A 22,931-nucleotide genomic window follows, 5' to 3' on the forward strand; every position below is an offset into this window, starting at 1 on the left:
TGAAGAAGGGCTAATGCCCGAAACGTCGATTCTCCTGTTCCCTAGATGCTGCCTGACCTGCTGCGCTTTTCCAGCAACACATTTCCATCACCGTGCTACCTTCCCTGCTGTTCTTCAAAATAGGATCTTGGGATATCTTACTTTCACCTTAGAAAATAGACAAGGTCTCAGTTTGTAAATACTCCTTCAGTACTCCACTAGAGTGTTGTGCTTAATTTTTGTGCTCAAGACTCAAGCAGGATTATAATCCACAAACTTGTAACTCAGAGATGAGCATGCTGCTAACTGAGCCAGAGCTAACATTAAAAAGACATATAATTTCTCTGAATCTGATCAAAGCCATCGAGATTCACAAATATATAAACATACACCAAACACAGTAAGAAACACATCCAGACAATTTCAGAATAAGTTCCAAGTCTAACTTTTCACAAAAATCTTCAATGTTATCTTCATCTTGTGCTCAATTTTTTGGTTTATATTCAAGTGACCTTTTATTTGATATCATAGTATTCAAATAATCATTTCTGAAAAATCTTAAGTAAAATTCAACTTTGTCTTTTTACACTTTTTCTGTGTTGGACGTATCACTTAAAACTTTGAGGTAGAGATGTGGAGGTATCTTCAAAAATGACAATCCCACAAAAGAAAGAAAAGTTAACAAGTATATCCTGGTGATAGCACCATCCCAATCACACAAGAACCTATTCAGTGAAATTAAACCAATTCTTTTTCCATCAAGGAACCACTTCTATTAATTCAATAATGAGGACACGTTTGACAATGTATGTAAATGAATTAGCAATTCACGTTTTGCACTGGGCCTGATAGCAAGTTTTAAAATTTCCCCTTCTTCCAACTAAACACCCACCCACATGTAAATATTAGAATTTTTTATTAATTTTATCCAACAAGTTTATAGAAACTTTCTATTAGGAGTCCAAGAGGATGTGAAAGGAATCAAATCAGAATGCATTAATGCTGTTCAGACATGCAGCTCCTCAGTTCCCTGGTCCTTTTTACTGTCGTTCATAATTTGGATGGCAAATGGATTATGCCAATGGACTGCAGGAAATTCTGCAAAGTGCTTCGGTATTCCTGAGGATGCTGCCGCAGATGCCCAGCATGGCAGGACATCTTCCAGCTTTTCCCAATTGCAGGAATGCCTTTCTTCTGCCAGTGAAACAGCATGGCCTCTAATTTCTTGTAGTTGCTCAATGGATCGTTCTCACTGTAGAATAACAGAATGGGGGTATGGTACTGTATTTCCCAGAAGGCTCTGATGCCAGCTTGGTAATGCTTGACTGTGTAACCACTCAAAAGCCAGAAATAGAAAAGTGTGATCTTTTTGAAGAATGGCTGGAGGATGGGAGGAGCCAGCACCTGTGGGATATCTGGAATATATTGAAAACATATAGATTAGCATTACATTTGGTGTGAGCTTGGTGAGAATGGAACATAAATAAAAGCTACTCACCTATAAATCCATCAGGGAATTTGGGAGAAACTTGGTTATCCAGAGAGCTGTGAAAATGTGGAACAGATTGCCAGATAGAATGGTTAGGGTGAAAGGCATTGATACATTTAAGGCCTGGACAGAAGGATCAGTAAATCCCTTTTTGGCGTTTCAATATTTATATCAAAGCAAAATCAAGGACAGAAGTTTGGAGTGGGAGGGGTGGATCCAGTTATCACTGTCCCTGTTGGTACCAACAAAATTAAATTGGATTGAAAAGAATTTGAACAATTAGTAATTTAAAAAAAGGGCCAAGGTAATCTCAGGTTAAATACCTGAGCCACAGACAAACTGATACTGGGTAAATAAAGTCAAGGAATTAAATGTGTAGTTTAAAAATTGGTGTAGGAGGAATGGACTTCAGTTCATGGAGTGTCGGAATTTGAGTGGTGACCCTCAGGGTGCTGTGACCAGCTCTGAGGAAGAGTTACCAGACCTGAAACGTTAACTCTGATTTCTCTCTACAGATGCTGCCATCTTACTGAGCTTTTCCAGAAATTTCTGTTTTTGTTTCTGATTTACAGCATCCACAGTTCTTTCGGTTTTTATTGATGGGTGGTGACCTTAGAGTTTATAAAATCATTAGGGGAATAAACAAGGAAAATAGCAAAGTTTTGTTTCCCCTCGAGTGAGGGAGTTCAAAACTAGGGAGGCATAATTTTAAAACTAGAGAGGAAAGTTTTAAAAAGGACATGAAGAGCAACTTTTTTTTTGTACATAGAGTGGTTCGCGTGTGGAATGAACTGCCAGAGAAAGTGGTGAATATGACTAAAAGACGTTTGGATAAGTATATGAATAGGAAAAGTTTCAAAGGCTTTGGCACAGACCGAAGGGCCTGTTTCCATGCTCTATGATACGGTACCATTTCAGGCCAACTATTTTGATCATGATACCCAGGAAGGGAGTGGGATGGGGATGTGCGGATTAAGTGGATTTGCCATGGGAAATGCAGGATTACAGGGATATGGTTTTGGTGGGGGGGGGGGGGGGGGCGGTCTCTGGGTGGAATCCTCTTCAGAGAGTCACTGTGGACTTGAGGGGATGAATGGCATGTTTCCGCACTGTAGGGATTCTATGATTTCTCGGAAGGGACAAAGTGTTCATGCACAAAAAGAGTAACAAATAGGATTAAATGGGGGGAAAACGGTAAAAATGCAAAGTTAAATGGTTCTTTACTTAAATGTACATTAGTGTTCAAAACAAAAATCAATTAATGGCTCAAATATTGCTAATGAGTGTGACCTTATAGCCATCATAGAGAAACAATTACAAGGAGTTCAAAATTGGCAACTAAATATTCTGGGGTATGTGACTTTTCAAACAGGAAGGGGAGGGTAATGGGGTAGTTTTGTTAGTAGGGGATGATGTAGAACCTCTTCAAAATTAGTAAAAGTTGCAAAAATAAATGAAGAAATACTTGTTTTACACATGTCTGGGTGTGGAATGTATGACCCAGGGTGTGGTGGTGGCAGACTTAATCAAGGCATTCAACAGGGAATTGGATAGTTATTTGAAAATAATCAATGGACAGGGTTATGGCACGGAGAAGGAGAAAGTGAGGTCTGCAGATGCTGGAGATCAAAGTTGAAACTTTATTGCTGGAACAGCACAGCAGGTCAGGCAGCATCCAGGGAACAGGAGATTCGACGTTTCGGGCACAGGCCCTTCCTGTTCCCTGGATGCTGCCTGACCTGCTGTGCTGTTCCAGCAATAAAGTTTCAACTATGGCACGGAGAAGGCAGGAGAATGGCACTAAAGTGAGATGCTCACTTGGAGATCTGGTGCAGATGCAATGTCTTGAATGTCTTCCCTCTGAATTATAACAATTCTGAGATTCTGTATTACTCCAGAAACCTGAGCTCATAGTCCAAGATGAGGAGGAAGTGGCTACTACATTGTTCAACATATTACAAGGGTTCACGGTCAATTTATCATGTTAAGTCAATTAATGTTTTGAAGGGATAAATGCAAAGGAGTTATAACTCCAGTATTATTCACTCCTTAACTGTATCCCTTTCTCTATCATTCCTCTGAGTCACAAGGTCATGGATTCTAATTTGTTATGTAAATATAACAGATCCCATGGCACTGTCTGTTAACAGCAAATAGGCATTTTCTCCTGGTATCCCTGGTCAATATCTATACCTTGACATCAATAAAAATACAATATTTGGTCAATTTCACACTTATGTTTGAGAGAGCTTAATGTGTATAAATTAGCTATGCACTTCCTCCATTGCAATAGTGACAGAACCTCATAGCAAAAAACTTTGTGACATCCCAAAGTCATGAAATGCATTATATTAAGGAACCCTTTCATTCATTCCCCATTATTAATTATTGGTTTTAGACAGTGGGATTGTGCGTGTGTCGGGGAAAGAGGAGAGGTTTGTACATAGCTAAGATGTCAAATTCCTCTAAGGACAAAATTGTTGCCTGGCCTCACACACAAATATCAAGTAGTTGAGGGTGTAAATGCTTGCGGAACTTCACAGCCATCAAATTCTTTGTCTGCAGAAGAAGAATACGGTGAGTCGCCACTTTGGTCAGAACTTGGACATTGAAGCCAAAATGTGCTTGAAACAACACTGGTGAAGTTAGAATTTAAACAATGTAAAACGTTCATTAAAAAGCACAAATCAAGCATCATTATCATTTCTTTCTCTTTCTATTTAAGTATTCCTTAAGGTTAGTTTTGTCTTATTCATGCAGCTGAAACTGATTATAAACAAAAATGAGTATTTTTATTTAGGCTGTCCAGTCCTCCACCTGTGATAACCTTATTTAAAATGAGTTCCTCAACGAAACTCTACTAAAGCCTCTAATAACTGCATTTTGTGATAGACAACTTCTTGTTAATTTTTTTTTGTTATGAGAAAGTGTGGGGACTAGACCCTGTACCTCTGAGAGTAGCTCATTGGAACAACCTTCTTGAACAACTGCAGTTGGTGGAATCTCACACTATTGATGAAGGCTGTTAGCTGACTGTGGATGGGGCTTCACCCCAATTGAGTTCAATCTTGAAACATGCAAAAGATTGTGGAATTTATACATAAGACCATAAGACATTGGCCTAATTTCTGCTCCTTTCAGCACATCATGTCTGCTCCGCCATTCAGTCATGGCTGTTACGTTTCTCAACCCCATTTTCCTGCTTTCTCCCCATAACCTGTGATCCCCTTAACAATCAAGAACCTATCTATCTCAGTCTTAAATATATTCAATGACCTAGTCTCCACAGCCTTCTGTGGCAATGAATTCCATTGCTTCACCACTCTCTGGCTGAAGGAGTTTCTCCTTATCTCTATTTAAAAGGTCTTCCCTTTACTTTAACGCTGTGCCCTCAGGTCCTAGTCTCTCCTACCAATGGAAACATCTTCCCAACATTCACTCTCCCCATGCCATTCAGTATTCCGTAGGTTTCAATTAGATCCCCCCTCATCCTTCTAAACTCCATCGAGTGTAGGTCCAGAGACCTCAAATGTTCCTCCTATGTTAAGCTTTTCATTCCTGGGACTGTTCTCATGAACGTCCTCTGAACATGCTCCAGGGACAGTACATCCTTCCTGAGATATGGGGCCCAAAACAGTGCACAATTCTTTAAATATGTTCAGACCAGAGCCTTAGAACCTCCGAAGTACATCCCTGCTTTTATATTCAAGTACTCTCAAAATAAAGACCATAATTGCATTTGCCTTCCTAAGTATTGACTCAACCTGCCAGTTTACCTTGAGAAAATCCTGGACCAGACCTCCCATATTTCTTTGCTCGTCAGATTTCTGAATTTTTTCCCCCATTTAGAAAATAAAATGACATTTGGCGTAACTCCCTTATGTTTAAAACTTACCAGCCTTTTCTGCATTTATTTGCCAGTTTATGCTAATATTTGTAGCAGAAATGAAAGGAAATTTGACCCTTGATATTGTTTTTAAAACATTCATAGGAGTGTCTCACCATTCGCAAGGAGTTCCACATCTCCCGCAACCAAACTGTCAAAAATCTGGCCCATAATCCTCGACCCAAAGCCTGAGTAACGTGGCACATCTCTCTGTGTGATTATCAGCATTTCGGCAAAGAGGAATCCTCCGATGGAGAATGCGTGAATGAGAAGGGGGCGTGAGGAGAAAGGCTCGCTCTGGAGCAGGTCCAATACCTCAGATGCATAGGACAAGCCATACTGTGGCCACAGAAAGTGCAAGATGCTGCTTTCCACGCTCAGGATGTCGAAGCCATATGGGTAATAAATCTGCCGGTAGTGATCCATGGCATGGCACTTAGCTCCATACCAGGGGAGGAATAGAAGGAGTGGCCTGGATGCACCATTCAGGGTTTTAGTGCTGTTTCCATAGAGTGTTATGGTGCTGGAGAATCTTTTAATCATTGTGTTCTTGGGAGCAGATCACAACTGGGTGAGGGGGTTGGATATGTGAAAGGACTTGGGGTAGGGTGGGGGAAAAAAGTAGAATAAAGCAACGTTAATATAATTACTTTCACAATACTAGTATACAATGTAGCATGTCAAAATTCAACTTAGTTGAAACAAAGATGAGCCTTAATGTTTCAACAATCTTATAATTATAGTGCGAGGTAGGGAGAGACGGAGAGAAAGCAGTGCTGAATTTTCCATTAAAAACAAATTCTCTTCAACTAGCTTCAGAAGTTGCAAAGAAATATTAAACTTTTGGGGACAGAAAAATATCATCTTCTCCTATCAGATTGTTTGTTTCAGCTGCCTTCTAATGAATCACCATGCATTGAAATTCATCTTTAAATATGACATACTGATACATCTTGGATGAATGTTTGAGTGTAGCTGAACCAACACAAACAGAATATTGCTGTAATGCCATTACAAGTTATATCTATCATAAATTTTAAGAAATAATTAAATAATTGTTCTTTACATTCGCAACATGATAATTTTAAAGATAGACACGCACACGCCGTGATTCCAAAGCTAGCCATCTATTCCTCTGCTCTATTACCCACGGCCAAATTTTTACTTCTAAACTTAGAAACCTTTATAAACCTTCTAAACCAGAAACACTGGGGGACAAAGTGCAAAGTACTTTTTGCCTTTGTATCTCCTGCAATCTCACTAATTCTAACAACTCCTAAAATCCCACATTGCATTCACAAGCTATCAGATTCTCAGTTACAATTATTTTCCCTGATTCTGTAACCCAGGTCAGTCTGATAGTCCTGTTCCTACTCTAGGTTATTTGGATTCTGGGAATATTTTGCATTTGTATAGCATCTTTCATGTCTTCAGTGTGTCCCAAACGTTAGAGCCAATAAAGTACTTTTGAAGTGGAGTCACTGTCGTAATGCATGAGGCAGCTAATGTGAGGAAAAGAAGTTCCTAGAAAGTGCAGCGTGACAAATGGCCACATTCCCTGTTTCAGATTTTAGTTGCAGAATAAATATTCCTCAGAACAGAGGACAGCTCTCCTCCTCTTTGTCCCACTGCACCTATGGGGATGAGAAGGAAAATGGTAATGCTACCTTTGCTTTATTGTGCGTTACTATAACAACCACTGGCTTGAGAACAGAGCCCAAAACTGAAAGCAATAACCCATGGCAATTGATAACACTCCACACGAGGTATTTGCAGTAGGATTAAGCTGCCTCACTTAGATGAGACTTTTCAGTTATTGGCACAACAGCACGACATGTAGTTACCTCTTCGTGGATCTTCTGCATTCTATCATTCTATTTGTTTATCTGGCTTAACTTTAAATGCTACTTGCCTCAACCACTCACTTAGGTACAAATTCCACATTCTAAACATTCTCCCGCTAAAGAGATTTCTTCTGAATTCCCTGTTTATTTCATCAGTGACGGTTTTATATTTATGGCTCACCTACAAGAAGAAACATCTCTATATCATCCATCCCATAAACTTTTCCACTTCAAAACTCTTTACCAGGAACGCTCTCAGTGTTCCCTTCCTTGGCTCATATGCACCATATCATCCCTTCCCCCTCTACAATAGGTTTACCTGATTCCCAGTATCAGTTTTGAGCTTCTGTTGCACAGATTAGTTCCATGAGTTTAGTATGTAGCTATCTCAAGCACTCATTTCTTTTTCCTGGAAAGTCGGCACACTTCCTGATAGGAAGTAAAGACAATGTTGCCAGACTTTGCCATAGTGGTTTCTATCAGCTAACTTAAAGGGCAACTTGTCATTACTTGGAAGTTCCATATTTAATCTCTGGTGAGTTAGCACAACCCATCTGTGTTGGTATCAGAGGACGTGGATCTGGGAGTTAGACTGGAGTAAGAGTCAAACTCAACCTTAGCAAGATTCATAGGGGAAAAAGACAGGAGCTCAAATGAGCTACTTCCACTGATGAATATTTCCCTAACCACCAAGAACCAGATAGTAGATCATCTAACCAACTGAATACAGTTGCACTTAGTTCACTGATCTACACTGGCTCCTGGTTTGCTAAACCTTGATTTTAAAATGCTCACCCTTGTTTGTAAATCCATATTTGGCCTTTCCCCATTATCTGTTACTTCCTCAAGTCCCACAATTCTCTAATATCACTGTACTCCTCCAATTCAAGCCTATTGTGTATCTAATTTTCATTATCCCATCATCCATCTGCCTTGACTCTAATTTTGAAATGCCCTCCCCATATACATCCCCATCTGTCTCCCCCCACCCTTTTAGATGCTTCTTAAAACTTATCTGTTTGACCAAGCTTTTGGTAATATTACAGTACCAAATTTTGTCTGATAATTCTTCTATGAAGTGGCTATTTATTTTATAAGGTTCTGTCTTGTTACGATACGGGGTAAACTCTCCTGTTTAATTTAAACCAGCAACACAGAAAAGATTTATCCTGTGCAGTAATCTGTAAAGACCTGAGGGGCCAAGAACTATTTAGAGTAAAAATTAACAACTTTATTTCTTAAAGTATAACAGAGAATAATTAATTAACAACTATTTATAACTCCTTCCTCTAACCCATCTTTTATCTTCCCTTCTCTAATATTAGTCCAATAAGAACCCCATTTAAGATTTGCAAAACAAAATTTCTTATCTAAAACCAGGCAGTTTTTGGTTCTTCTCCATATTTCTGGTTTCTTTTCTTCTTCTTGGACATTCTGCTTCACACATTACTGATCGATAAAGGTACCTTTAAGAGAGCTATTTTTTGGGCAGTCTTTACATGCTGGTGGATTCTCAGTTCTCCTCCCAACTGTTCAATTTTCCCTGGTTTTATTCCCCCTCCCCCCCCAAAAGCATTGGATTGTAACATTGGATTTTAAGATTGTCAATATACTCAATTCAAACTTGATTGGAGGTTGGTATTTTGGGGTATAATTTAAACTGATTGGTCAAATTCAAATTTGTTTTTGTCTCTAGGCAACAAGCAAATCAAGTTGTTCACCCAACTGTTTTTGTTTCAGAACACTTGGTGCTATCAGGTAGTTGTATTAGCTAATAATTTTCTTAAAAGGTACAGTACATCCACATCTTCATAACAATCTAAATATGAGTTGTTGTTGTTGCTGATACTCACTTGTACAACAATAACATACATAGCTAGACCAGGATTGGATCCCTCTCCCTATTGTGCACCTTGCTTAATATTTTTCTGAGATAATGAAGAGGGAGACTCCCAGGATATTAAACTAAGATTAGGAATTAACTAAATTAATTCACATTAGGTGTTGAATGTCTTTTTTCTTGAGACTTCTACAAATACACATGAAATTCTATGTATAGGGAATGAACTGCCAGAGGAAGAGGCAAGTTCAGGGCTCCCAAATAGTTTCATACATTTGATTTCAGCCAATTACCTCATTTTTGACAATGTGTAGCACCCCTGCCTCTGAGTCAGTAATTCATGTGTTCAAATCCCATTGTAAAGACCTGGGCACAAAATCCTGAATCATACTCGCTGCACGACTGAGGGTCTGCAGTGCTGAGAAGTGTCACCTTTCAGATTAGATGCTAATTGGAGGCTCCAGTGGCCCTCTTAAACGACACTCCCTTGTGAATGCCTCAACTGAATCAGCCTCCAACACACTATCAGCCAATGAATTCCAAACTTTAACCAGTCACTGCGTGGAAAAGTTATTTCTCATACCAATTTTGCTTCTTTTGCCAATCGCTTTAAATTGTGCCTGTGTCCTTTTGTTCCTGACCCTTTCACAAGTGGGACCAGCTTCTTGTTACCTACCCTCATAATTTTGAGTACTTCATCAAAACACCCGTTAGTCTTCTCTTCTCCAAATAAAACAGTCCTAATTTTTCCAATTTATCTTCATAACTGAAATCCCCCCACTGAAACCACTCTCATAAATCGTCTTCTGTACTTTCTCAAATAAGTTCACAACATTCTGAAAATATGTCACACAGAACTGGACACAATAGGTTCGACATCACCTCACTGCTCTTGTACCTAATGCCCTATTAATAAAGTCTCGATACTGTAGGTGTTATTAGTCACACTCTCAACTTATCCTACCACCTTCAAAGACTTATCCACATAAACACCCTCTGCTCTTGCAGAACCCTTTAGAATCATGCAGTTTACTTTTTATTATTACTCCATGTTACTACTACTAAAATGCATCATAACATATTTCTATACACCTGCAGCCTGTCTGCTGATTCCATCAATTTGTCTATTTCCTTTCAAAGTTCTACATTGTCTTCATGACAGTTCAGTCTTGCTGCTCAAGACAAAGTCTCCATTACACTAGGGTGACAAAATGCAGACTGGGTGATTGCTTTGTTCAAACACCTCTGTTCAGCCCACAGCTGCCTGCCATCTTCAGCTCCACTACCATTCTCATTTCTCCATCCTCAGTCTCCTACAATATTCTAAAAAAAGTTCCAAGAGAGCTTGAAGAACAGCACCTCAGAGTCATAGAGATGAACAGCACAGACACAAACCCTTTGGACCAACTCGTCCATGCCAACCAGATATTCTAAATTAATCTAGTCCCATTTGCCAGTATTTGGCCCATATCCTTCTAAACGCTTTCTATTCATATATGCCTTTTAAATGTTGTAATTGTACCAGCCTCCACCACTTCCTCTGGCAGTTCATTCCATATACGCACCACCCTCTTCATGAAAAAGTTTCTTCTTAGATCACTTTTAAATTTTTCCCCTCTTATTTTAAATATGCCCTTTTAGTTTTGAACTTCCCTACCCTGGGGAAAAGATCTTGCCTTTTTACCCTATCCATGCCCCTCATGATTTTATAAACCCCAATAAGGTCACCCCTCAGACTCTGACACTCCTGGGAAAATAGCCCCAGCCTATTCAACCTCTCCCTATAGATCAAATCCTCCAAGTCTGGCAACATGCTTGTAAATCTTTTCAGAAGCCTTTCAGTTTCACATCTTTACAATAGGAAGGAGCTGTGGCAACATCCTTTCTTTTGGTTAAGTATTTTACCTCCTTCCATGCTCGACATTGGGTTCAACAATGTCACATTACAACCTTTGTCCCCTACTTTTGGACAGCATCTGGTATTGATTCGGTTATTATTCACACCTCTTTTGAATCCTTCTTTTGTTTCCTCATCTGTCCAATATCCACCTCCTTTTTCCTCACATCATCATCCCAAAATCACTCCAGACATTATCCCAATCCTCTTTGCCTGTTCTTCCCTTTTCTGGTCTTTGTACTTGCTTACAACCTGTTCGTGCCAACTTCTACCAGCTTCAGTGAAAGATAACAGATCTGAGTCATTCATTTCCCTCTCCACAGATGCTGCCTGACCTGCTAAGGGTTTTTAATTTTGGATGAATATTTAGCTGATTATGAAGAGTCTAAATCATGGGATTACCAGAATTCTGAGTCCTGACAACAGATTGGAGGAAGCATTGTGACAGAATGCCCATCAACTTTAATCCATAAAGCTGCAGCATCACATAATGACATGACAGCAGATCACCCTCATGGGTAAATCCCACTGACTGGCAGTGGACTTTACACAGTAGTTTTAACATGAATGCCTGCATGATCCTGCTCATGGTTTTTCAACCAGTTTGTTCTGCTGTTATTGTTTAGCAGTAAACTGGTTTGTATTGTTGTCATTTTGACCATAGAAACAAAATGTTTCATCCTGCTCGGAGTTTGAAACTCTGCACAGTCTGTGCTTTTGTTTTGGATTTAAAAATATTTCTGGATACTCTGTTCCCTTACTGCCAAGTTTACGGCCCTCCTTTCTTGTAGGCATTGTGTCTCATTGGGTATGATTTAAGAAAGAACTTGGAAATATATGGCAGTTATGACCTCAGAAAATCCCAGAATGCTTGAAGTACTTTGCATATTCAACATGTTCTCTGTTGAAATGTAGGAAAACCGGCCAGCCAATTTGTGCACAAACATTGGTAACACAAATCACCAATAAGCTGCTTTAATGGTGCTAACTGAGACCTGACATTTTCTCTGAACTTTCCACTTTTTTTCTTCCCTATTCTTTTTGATCAAACATTTTGGCACATCATACTGCTTCCACTTTTGCTTGAAGCCACATTTGTCTAATTTGTGTGAAGCTCCTTGGGTCTCTTTACTAGGATAAAGGCACTATAATGTTGCAAGTTCTTGTTGGTTGAGATAAATACTGGGGCAGACACAAGGAACTCTCCTACTCTTCCAAATAGTACAAAAGTACCCTTTACATCCATCAGTGAGAAGGATGGTACACCTTGCTTTGAGGGTACAACATTGCAGGACACTCAGCAAGGGAACACTGGATGCTAAGCAGGTGTAGCAACACATAGCTTTGCTCTTTGTTTAAATGTTGGGGAGCAAGGCTACTGGGACTGGATAAGGTGGGGAGTGAGGTTACTGGGACTGGGGAAGGCACAGGGTGAAGTGAGGCTACTTGGGTTGGGGTAAGGCAGGGGGGAGTGAGGCTACTTGGGTTGGGTAAGGCAGAGGGTAGTGAGGCTATTTGGGCTGGGTAAGGCAGGGGGTCGTGAGGCTACTTGGGCTGGGTAAGGCAGAGGGGAGTGAGGCTACTTGGGCTGGGTAAGGCAGAGGGTAGTGAGGCTACTTGGGCTGGGTAAGGCAGGGGGGAGTGAGGCTACTAAGGCTGGATAAGGTGGGGGGGAGTCAGGCTACGGAGACTGGGTAAGGCAGGAGGGGAGTGAGGCTACTAGGACTTAGACTACGTTTCTGATAGAATCATTTATAGTTGTTATTCTTTTAAATATACTTGTTAAATGAACAAGCATTGCACCAGAAAGGCTGCGAATGTTGCAAAGAATGCAGATGCACAAAAAGGAATTTTACATCATTCAGAAAGTTTGGAAGTATGTCTAATTAAAGGAAGGGGATGTCAGTAACCTGGATCATATCCCATATTTAGTACAAGTGACCAAAGCGCTGTCTGAGAGGCCTGTGAGAGTGGCTGCAACAGTAAGTCCTATACAATGGCCAGCCACAGAGTTAGATTTCTCCTTACTCCACAGAAATGGATGGTGCCCTGAGATGGCCTCTGGTTCTGGGAAGAATACCTCTCTGGGAAGCATGGTGTGTGGAGGAAACTGGGCAGTGAGGCAGCAGCAAGGAGAGGAGAATTACTATGGGGGGTGGGCAACTCCATTTCTAAATCCCCAGACCTCACCTCTCCCTTGCCTCCAACACATCCCTCATCCTCCAAGCCTCCCCCTCAACTCCTACTTTTCTCTCTCACTTCAGCCTTCCCCTCCACATCCCCCTCACTCACCAGCCTCCTTCAATCCAACTCATCTATGTTGACCAGGTTTCCAAACTAAACTAGTCCCATTTGCCTGTGTTTGGCCTATATCCATTCAAACCTTTCCTATTCATGTACCTATCCAAATGTCTTTTAAATGTTCTAACTGTATCTGCTTCTACCACTTCCTCTGGCAGTTCATTTTACATACGAACCACCCTCTGTGTGAAAAGCTTGCCCTTCAGGTCCTTTTGAATCTTTCCTTGCTCACCTTAAAATTAGGTCCTCTAGTTTTGAACTCCCCTACATGGAGGAAAAGACCTTTGCTATTTACCTTATCTATAGCCCTCATGATTTTATAAACATCTATAAGGTCACCCTTTAACCTTTGACACTCCCGTGAAAAATCCAACTCATCTCAAAACTCAAACCCTTCAATCCTGTTAACATTGTCTGCTCAGAAGCTGACCGAAGCTGAAGTTGAAAATCCAACATAACCAGGTGTCAACAACAGGCAGAGCAGTCTGAAGTGTCTCAGTCACAGCAGTGATGGAGGAAGGGCTCAGTTGTGTTAAGAATTGAAAAACAGCAGCAGATCAAAAACATAGTGGAGGCTGGAGTATTCAGCTTATCCTCACAACCAACAGTACAATATCTCCCTTCATCCTTTTCCCACTAAACTGCTTCTGTCCAGTGCTCATGTTCACCAATATTGTTAACCAGTTCTCTACCTTCAAGTACTGTCCTCCCTCTGTCTTGAATCAGCTGTCATCCCCCTTCAAAAATTTTCAAATCTTGATCCCATCTTAATTGCAAACACTCACCCTTTCTCTAATATTCTTGAAAGAAAATCTTTCCCAGGATTCTTCACTTGAATCTCTCCAACCAGGTTCTATACACACCTGTTACCAAACTCACAAATGACCTATGAGGCTGTGACAAAGGTAAATTCTCTCTCCCCGTCCTTCTCAAACTGTCTACATACTTTGACAAGGCTGACTCCACCATGCTCCTCCCAAATTACCCCTTCTGTCCTCCAGCTGGATGGAGCTGCACATCTCTGATTTCATTCTTAAATATCCAATCAGAATATCAATTGCACTGGTTTCTTTTCCCACTCCTGCAGTATTACTCCTGAAGCTCACAAGGATCAATCCTTTGCTTTCACTGTTTCTCATATATACGCAACCTCTCAACGACATGACATGAGCACTCATGTAAATGCTGACACTCAAACCTATGATACCACCACTTCTTTCAATTCCTCCACTGTTGCTAAATTGTCAATGCTGGATAAGCAAAACTTTCCTCCAATTAAAAACTGGAAACACAAACTCATTTCCCTAGCTATGACTCCATCCCTTTTCCTGGCAAAAGTCTAAGACTATTACATAACTTGCATTTATATAACACCTGTTAACATAGTAAGGTGTCCAAAAGTGTTTCACTCCAAAATGCCATCAATTGACACTGAGCTACATAAGGAGATATTAAGGTGAAGTTAATAATGCCGTTAGATAGGTTAGTTGAAGGTACACCTTAAAAGGAAGGCTGAGAGAAGCACAGAGGTTTTGGAAAAACTGCAGAACTTAGGGTTTAAGCAGCTGAAGACATGACCAGTAATGATAGAGTGATTTCAATTGCAGAAGCACTGGAGACCAGAATTAGAGGGGTGCTGAAATCACAGAGGGTGTAGAACGCCAAGAGGGTACAGAGACTGGAGGAGTAAGGCCATAAGAGGGATCTGAAAATAAGGACTGCTAAGGACTTGATTCTATTTACTTTATTCATAATATTTGCAGACTTGAAAACAGTACATCCAACCTACAGAAGATAAATGTACAAGCATTTGTAGATGTCATGTGATATTCTGAATATGTGACATTCAACCAAAGACATACACTTCCATGAGCACATGCATACACATAGAGGGAACAGCACATTCCTTGGGCTTTACAACGCCAATACTGGGACCATTGAGAACCTCTCGTGTATTAGAGTTGATCTTTCTCTGCAGCTGTTACACAATATTCTGCACTCTGTTCTTTACCTTGATGTAGATAAGTAAGGCATGATTTGTTTGGATAATGCACTAAACAATACTTTTCACTATTTCTTGTTACACGTGACAGCAATAAATCAAAATCAATGGAGGTTTCCAAACGAGAACATGGAAGCAGAATAAGGAAGGGGCTGTTTTCCAGAAGGTGGTCTCCCAGTTTTGTTTCCTTATTCACAGTCCGATAAATTTTGGAAGGGAGGTCCTTAATGCTGTAGGCCCAATCAGAAGGCCACTAGCTCTGAAGCCTTAATAGCCCCACAGCAAGAAGTGGGTTCTACTGAGGCAAGCAATACAAACATCACAGAACAGAGGCAGCTTCAGAAACACATAAATAAAGTCTGAGAGGCAAGCAAGTAGGCCCTCACACCAGAGAGCAAATGCTTCTGGCAGCAGTGTCTGGGCCAAGGGTATGGTGGCAGACCCCTCTTTGTAGAATGGAGTTTCTTGCGATGAAAGTTCCTCAGTTTGTGTCTACAGTGCTGGGGTGAGGCTGCTCACTTCTTATCAAAATACCAATTGCCCTCCAAATCACAACCCCTTGAGCACTTATTTATTTAAGTTTGTTTCCCTCCTGCATCCTTGCCCATCTCTGAGAAACATCCCTAGCAGCAGGAATAGGTTGGGGAACAGTCTCAATCTAGCTCCCTGCTATTTCCAGCTAGCCCAGCACTTGTTGCAATATAGAAATTGTAGCAGCCAATTTGCAGAAAGTAAACTCCCACAAACAGCAAAGTGATCGTGACCAGATAACCCTGTGTTTTGTGATACTGATTGAGGGTTGGCCACCCGTCAATTATTTCCCTGCTCTTTTACAAAACAAAACATTGCGGCAAAATCTATTACATAGAGATGAGGCCTCAGTTAACATTTCATCCAAAAACTAGTACCAATGGTAAATTCAACATTTGATTATTAGTGTAGATTTGTGTGTCTGAACCCTTGAGGGAGCTTGAATCTGGTCCAGGGCTCAAACCTGAAGCCTTGTGACTCAGAGGCAGACACAGACATTTTCATACACACAAATAAGAGTATAAGGTTAAAAATCACACAACACAGGTTATAGTCCAACAAGTTTATTTGGAAGCACGAGCTTTCAGAGTGCTGCTCCTTCATCCGGTGGTTGTGGAGTAGCATAAGGCACAGAATTTATAACAAAAGTTTACACAGTGTGATGTAACTGAAATTATATATTGAAAAAGACCTGGATTGTTTGTTAAATCTCTCATCTTTTCGAATGACCATGTGGGTTTCAGATCTTTCATATGGAAATTGCAAATTTTTCACATTATCAAGTGAACTTTAACAATTGGTGTCATGTCGGCCCAGGTAATGCATTGAAGGTGTGAGCTGTCCTGTGTGAGACTGTCTGTGGCACAATGGTCAGACTAATTCTCATCTAAAAAACAGATTTACAGAATCTTACATGGATTCATGTGGTTTTTGAGCAAAGTAAAATGTAATTCTGCAAGTGCAAATTCACCCTACAAACTTATATGTGTGCATGTGGGTGGGGGGGTGGGGGGGGGAGTTATGAGTGTCTGTGAGACAGTATGTGTACATGCATGTGAGTGTAAAGGGTATAAGTCTGTGAAAGGGTGCATGTGTGAGTGTATGTGTGAGTGTTATGAGAGAGGTCTGTTAGAGTGTATGGGTGTGTAGGAGAGTGTGTGTGAGCGTGTGTCTGTGTGTTAGTGCAGTGGGGTCACCTGTAGTGTGATATGAACCCAAGGTCCCGATTGAGGCCACCCTCATGGGTACTGAACTTGGCTATCAGCCTCTGCTCGGCCACTTTTCGCTGTTGCCTATCCAGAAGTTTGCCTTGGAGGATAGTCACCCGAAGGTTCGAGGTTGAATTCCCGGACTGCTGAAGTGTTCTCCGACTGGGAGGTAACACTCCTATCTGTTGATTATTGTGCGGTGTCCATTCATTCATTGCTGTAGCCTCTACATAGAGTGGTTGGAGAACACTTCAGCAGTCCAGGACGTTTGACCGCGGACCTTTGAGTGACCATCCTCCAAGGAGGACTTCGGGACAGGCAACAACAAAAAGTGGCCGAGTAGTGGCTGATAGCCAAGTTCAGTACCCATGAGGGTGGCCTCAACCGGGACCTTGGGTTCATGTCACACTACAGGTGACCCCACTGCACTACACACACACAGACAGACACACACTCACAGACACTCCTACTCTCACACACTCTCCTACAGACCCATACACTCCCAGACGTACCCTCCCACAGAATGAGCGCGCGTATGGGTCTGTTGGAGAGTGTCTGTGTGTGTAGTGCAATGGGGTCAGCTGTAGTGTGACATGAACCCATGGTCCCGGTTGAGGCCTTCCCTAAGGGTACCGAACATGGCTATCAGCCTCTGTTCGGCCACTTTTCATTGTTGCCTGTCCCGAAATCCACCTTGGAGGATGGTCACCCAAAAGTCAGAGGTCGAACGTCCTGGACCGCTGAAGTGTTCTCTGAACACTTTATGTAGAAGCTACAGCAATAAATGAATGGACAGTGCACAACAATCAACAGACAGGAGTGTTCTCTCCCATTCTGAGAACACTTCAGCAGTCTGGGACATTCAACCTCGGACTTTCAGGTGACCATCCTCTTATTTCTCACATAAGTGTAAAATGCCTTTGTGTTCTCCCCAATCCGTTCTGCCAAGCATTTCTCGTGCCCCCTCCTGGCTCTCCTCAGACCATTTTTAAGCTCCTTCCTCGTCTGCCTGTAATCCTGTAAAGCTGAGCTTGACCCTAGCTACCTCCACCTTATGTAAGCTACCCTTTCCTTTTGACGAGAAGCTCCACCGCTCTCGTCATCCAAGGTTCCTTTATCTTACCACTTCTTGCCTGTCTCAGAGGGACATATTTATTCATCACTTGCAACAACTGTTCCTTAAACAGTCTCCACATGTCTATAGTGCCTTTACCATGGAACAATTGCTCCCAATCCATGCTTCCTAACTCATGTCTAATCGCATCATAGTTTCCTCTTCCCCAATTAAATATCCTCCCATTTTGCCTAATCCTCTCCTTCTCCATAGCTATGTAGAATGTGAGGCAGTTGTGGTCACTATCACCAAAATGCTCTCCCACCACAAGATCTGATACCTACCCCGGCTCGTTTCCAAGCATTAAGTATAGAATGGCCTCTCCCCTCGTCGGCCTGTCAACGTACTGAGTTAGGAAATCCTCCTGAACACACCTTACAAAAACAGATCCATTCAAATTTTCTGCTCGAAGGAGGTTCCAATCAATATTGGGAAAGTTAAAGTCACCCATTAAAACAACCCTACAACGTCCATACTTTTCCAAAATCTGCCGACCTATGCTTTCTTCCATCTCCCTGCTGCTATTGGGGGGCCTGTAGTAAACCCCTAAAGAGGTAACTGCTCCCTTGCTGTTCCTAATTTCCTAATCTGACTCGGTAGGCAGATCTTCTTCGACAATGGAAGCTTCTGTAGCTGTGATATCCTCTCTGATTAGTAGTGCTACACCCCTTCCTCTTTTTCCCCCTCCCTATTCTTTTTAAATGCTCTAAACCCTGGAACATCCAGCAACCATTCCTGCCCCTGAGAAACCCATGTCTCTGTTATGGCCACAACATCATAGCACCAGGTACTGATCCATGCTCTAAGTTCGTCACTTTTATTCCTGATACTCTTTGTGTTAAAGCAAACACACTTTAACCGATACCTTGGCTCCTTGCCAGGAAAATTCTTCCCACTAGCTGGTCTACCTCTTGCTACTGCCTCATATGCATCAACTCTCACCTCCGGTATACAGCTCAGGTTCCCACCCCCCCGCCATACTAGTTTAAACCCTCTCGAACTACTCGAGCAAACCTTCCACCCAGGACATTGGTCCCCTTCCAGTTCAGATGCAACCCGTCTTTCTTGTACAGGTCCCACCTTCCCCAGAAGGCATCCCAATTATCTACATATCTGAAGCCCTCCCTCCTACACCAGCTGCGCCCGCTCCCTGTTCCTCGCCTCGCTATCGCATGGCACCAGTGTCATGTCGGCCCAGATAATGCATTTAAGGTGTGAGGTGCCCTGTGTGCGACTGTGCCACAATGGTCAGACTGATTCTCATCTAAAAAAGTGATTTACATAATCTTACATGGATTCATGCAGTTATTGAGCAAAGTAAAATGTAATTCTGCAAGTACAAATTCACCCCACAAACATATATGTGTATGTGTGCATGTGGGTTTGTGTGTTGGGAGGTAGGTTATGAAGTCTGTGAGAGAGTGTGTATGTGTGTGCTGTGAATGTAAAGGAGTATAAGTCTGTGAGAGGGTGCATGTGGAAGTGTACGTGTGAGCGTATGAGGGTCTGCATGAGTCTGTAAGTGTGTGTGTAGGAGTGTCTACAAATGCCTATGTGCGCATATAGTGCAATGGGGTCACCTGTAGTGAGACAAACATGACCCCAGAGTCCCAGTTGAGGCTATCCCCATGGGTACTGAACTTGGCTATCAGCCTCTGCTCAGCCGCTTTTCGTTGTTGTCTGTCCTGAAGTCCACCTTGGAGGACGGTCACCCGAAGATTTGAGGTCGAATGTCCTGGACCGCTGAAGTGCTGTCCGATTGGGAGGGAACACCCTACTCTGTTGATTGTTGTGCAGTGTTCATTCATCCGTTGCTGTAGCCTCTGCTTGGTCTCGCCAATGCCTCAAGGGATCCTTGCCTTCAGCGTCTGAACTAGACAATGTTGGCTGAGTCGCATGAGTACCTGCCACGTACAGTACATAGTGGGAGGTGTCCCCATGTGTAATGGCGGTATCAGTATCTAACATATCTTGCAGCTTCCACTGACAAGGTTGTATGGTGTTGTCCTGAAAGCCGGACAGCTTGCTACGAACAATGTTCTGTTTGAGGTTTAGTGGTTGTTTAAAGGCGAGAAGTGGAGGCATGGGGAAGGTTTTGGCGAGGTGCTCATCCTCATTGATAATGTGTTGCAGGCTGAAGAGAACTTGGCGTAGTTTTTCAACTCCTGGGAAGTACTCGACAATGAAGGGTACCCTGTCGGTTGCAGCTTGTGTCTGTCTCCTGAGGAGGTCATTATGGTTTCTTGCTGTGGAATAAAGGAATTGGCGGTTGATGAGTTGAGCATTGTTCTTATGAGGGCATCCTTGAGTATTTCCAGGTGCCTGTCACATTCCTCCTCATCTGAACAGATCCTATGTATGCGTGGGGCTTGTCCATAGGGGAAGGCTGTTGTAATATGTTTCTGGTGGAAGCTGGAGAGGTGTAGCATCGTGAGGTCATCTGTGGATTTGCGGTAGAATGAGGTGCTCAGGTGCCCATCCTTGATGGAGATGCAAGTGTCCAAGAATGAAACAGATAGTAGAGAGTACTCCATGGGTGAGTTTGATGGTGGGATGAAACTCCTTGATATCATTATGTGACTCCTCACCGTGGGTCCAGAGGAAGAAAATGTCGTCAATGTACCTGGTATATGGTGTTGGTTGGAGGTCTTGCATAGAGTATAAGTCTTGTTCGTGCCTGTGCCACAGGGTTGTTAAGAAAGCATATGGTGTTTTAGCTTTCATTAACAGGGGTATTGAGTGTAAGAGTCGTGAGATCTTGTTGCAGCTCTATAAAATTTTGGTTACACCGCACTTGGAATACTGTGTCCAGTTCTGGTCACCCTATTATAAGAAAGATGTGGATGCTTTGGAGAGGGTTCAGAGGAGGTTTACCAGGATGCTGCCTGGACTGGAGGGCTTATCTTATGAGGAGAGGTTGACTGAGCTCGGACGTTTTTCATTGGAGAAAAGGAGAAGAGGGGACCTATTTGAGGTATACAAGATAATGAGAGGCATAGATAGAGTTGATAGCCAGAGACTATTTCCCAGGGCAGAAATTACTAACATGAGGGATCATAGTTTTAAGCTGGTTGGAGGAAAGTATAGAGGGGATGTCAGAGGCGGGTTCTTTACACAGAGTTGCGAGAGCATGAAATGCGTTGCCAGCAGCAGTTGTGGACATTTAAGAGACTCCTGGACATGCATATGGTCACAGAGATTTGAGGGTGCATACATGAGGATCAGTGGTCGGCACAACATCGTGGGCTGAAGGGCCTGTTCTGTGCTGTACTGTTCTATGTTCTAATTGTTAAAGTTCATTGAGAATGTAACTTTTTTTAACAATTTTGCAGTTTACATATGAAAGAACTGAAACTGACATGGTTATTCTAAAAGATGAGAGATTTAACAAACAATCCAGGTCTTTTTCAATATATATTTCAGTTACATCACACTGCAAACTTTTGTTATAAATTCTGTGCTTTATGATACTCCACAACCACCTGATGAAGGAGCAGCGCTCCGAAAGCTAGTGCTTCCAAATAAACCTGTTGGACTATAACCTGGCGTTCTGTGATTTTTAACTTTGTACACCCCAGTCCAAACCGGCATCTCCAAATCATGAAGAAAGAGACACAGAGAAGAAAAGTGCACAGGTTTTGGGACAGAGAAACATAGCATCGCGTGTCAGTCGATTGAGAAGGTGATACGTGATGCTGGAACGAAAAATGAACAGAAAAATTCAACTAGTAAATTGAAAAGGAACTATCTTACCCCCAGCTTGTCGGGAAACAGATCTGGGGAGAAGAGCATGATTGGCTGGATGCGTTTCAAACGTCAGGAAAGGTGGAGACTGAAGCCATAAGGCAAGGGTGGGTTAGTTATACCCTGCGCTTGGGGGATGGTTCAGTGTCGACAGCGAATGTCAAAGAATGAGCCCGGAATTTTAGGAAATCAACTGTTGAGACATGCAAGCAACAAACTATGCCCTGATTACTGGAGGCGCTGATTAATTGGTTACAGCTTGAACTCGGTAAAGACAAACTGCATTTATATAGCGCCGCAAAACCGTTTGCAGTGCAGTCGTTTTCAATTGTCAGCAGAAAGCGGCGCTGCCAACTAGAACCGCCAGGTTTAACCATTCTCAATGTGTATCCTGCGGAAGTCCCGACCCACTGACTCTCTGGGAAATGCCTGCGGGAAGTTTAAATTTCCGATGCGCTGTTCTCCTATACTCCACCATTCCATTTTACCGCCTGGATTACTTCCCAAAGAAAACGTCAGACCAAGAATTCCAATAAAGCTTTTAGGTTCGAGTTACTGCCCTGTGACAGAATAACTGGAACCGTCTTTGTGAAGGCAAGTTTATTTTGTTATGTCAGTTTGGGCGTTGCCATCATTTAACATGGTGCAAATTTCGGAAATCTTCATGATCATTTGAAAGTAATTTACAAAAGCCAACCCTCCTACCATGCACCAGACTTCCCTCCAGCCCCTCAACCAAACTATCTCTCTATCCATACTTCCCCCCCCCCCCCCCCCCTTAGACACCTATGCATTCACTCAATCATTCAGACACTGTTTCAATATTCCCAAATCTTTTGTGTGTTCATGAATGCTTGCCAGAATAGAAAATCCACTGCCTTAAATTATAGGCTTAGCTTCTGAAGAGACTTTCTCCACTGTGCTTTCTGAATTCTGCAGGATCTTCCATTGGAACCAAAAATAATTAAGGAAGGTAAGTGGGTAGTTAGGGGCTCTGACTGAGAGGAAAGTTTGAGTCTCTGGAGTGTGGACATTGTCCTAACTTTGTTGGAGTGGGACATGAACCTGTTGACTCAGTGACAGCCTTTTTCCAGTC

At 42.1% G+C, this 22,931-nt stretch overlaps 1 protein-coding gene across 1 annotated transcript; it reads right to left on the reverse strand.

Annotated features, from left to right (window-relative positions):
• Positions 1 to 47: 47 nt before the first annotated feature.
• On the reverse strand, positions 48 to 22,423 carry si:dkey-5i3.5 (uncharacterized protein LOC565091 homolog). The gene is made up of 3 exons (XM_043713963.1): positions 21,845 to 22,423; positions 5,471 to 5,951; positions 48 to 1,394 (listed from the first exon to the last, which is right to left on the reverse strand). Exons 2-3 carry the CDS (start codon positions 5,895 to 5,897, stop codon positions 1,030 to 1,032), a joined length of 792 nt encoding a protein of 263 aa, XP_043569898.1. The 5' UTR covers positions 5,898 to 5,951; positions 21,845 to 22,423; the 3' UTR covers positions 48 to 1,029.
• Positions 22,424 to 22,931: the final 508 nt, after the last annotated feature.

Source organism: Chiloscyllium plagiosum, chromosome 23 (genome assembly GCF_004010195.1).
Source record: "Chiloscyllium plagiosum isolate BGI_BamShark_2017 chromosome 23, ASM401019v2, whole genome shotgun sequence".
Taxonomy (NCBI): Eukaryota; Metazoa; Chordata; class Chondrichthyes; order Orectolobiformes; family Hemiscylliidae; genus Chiloscyllium; species Chiloscyllium plagiosum.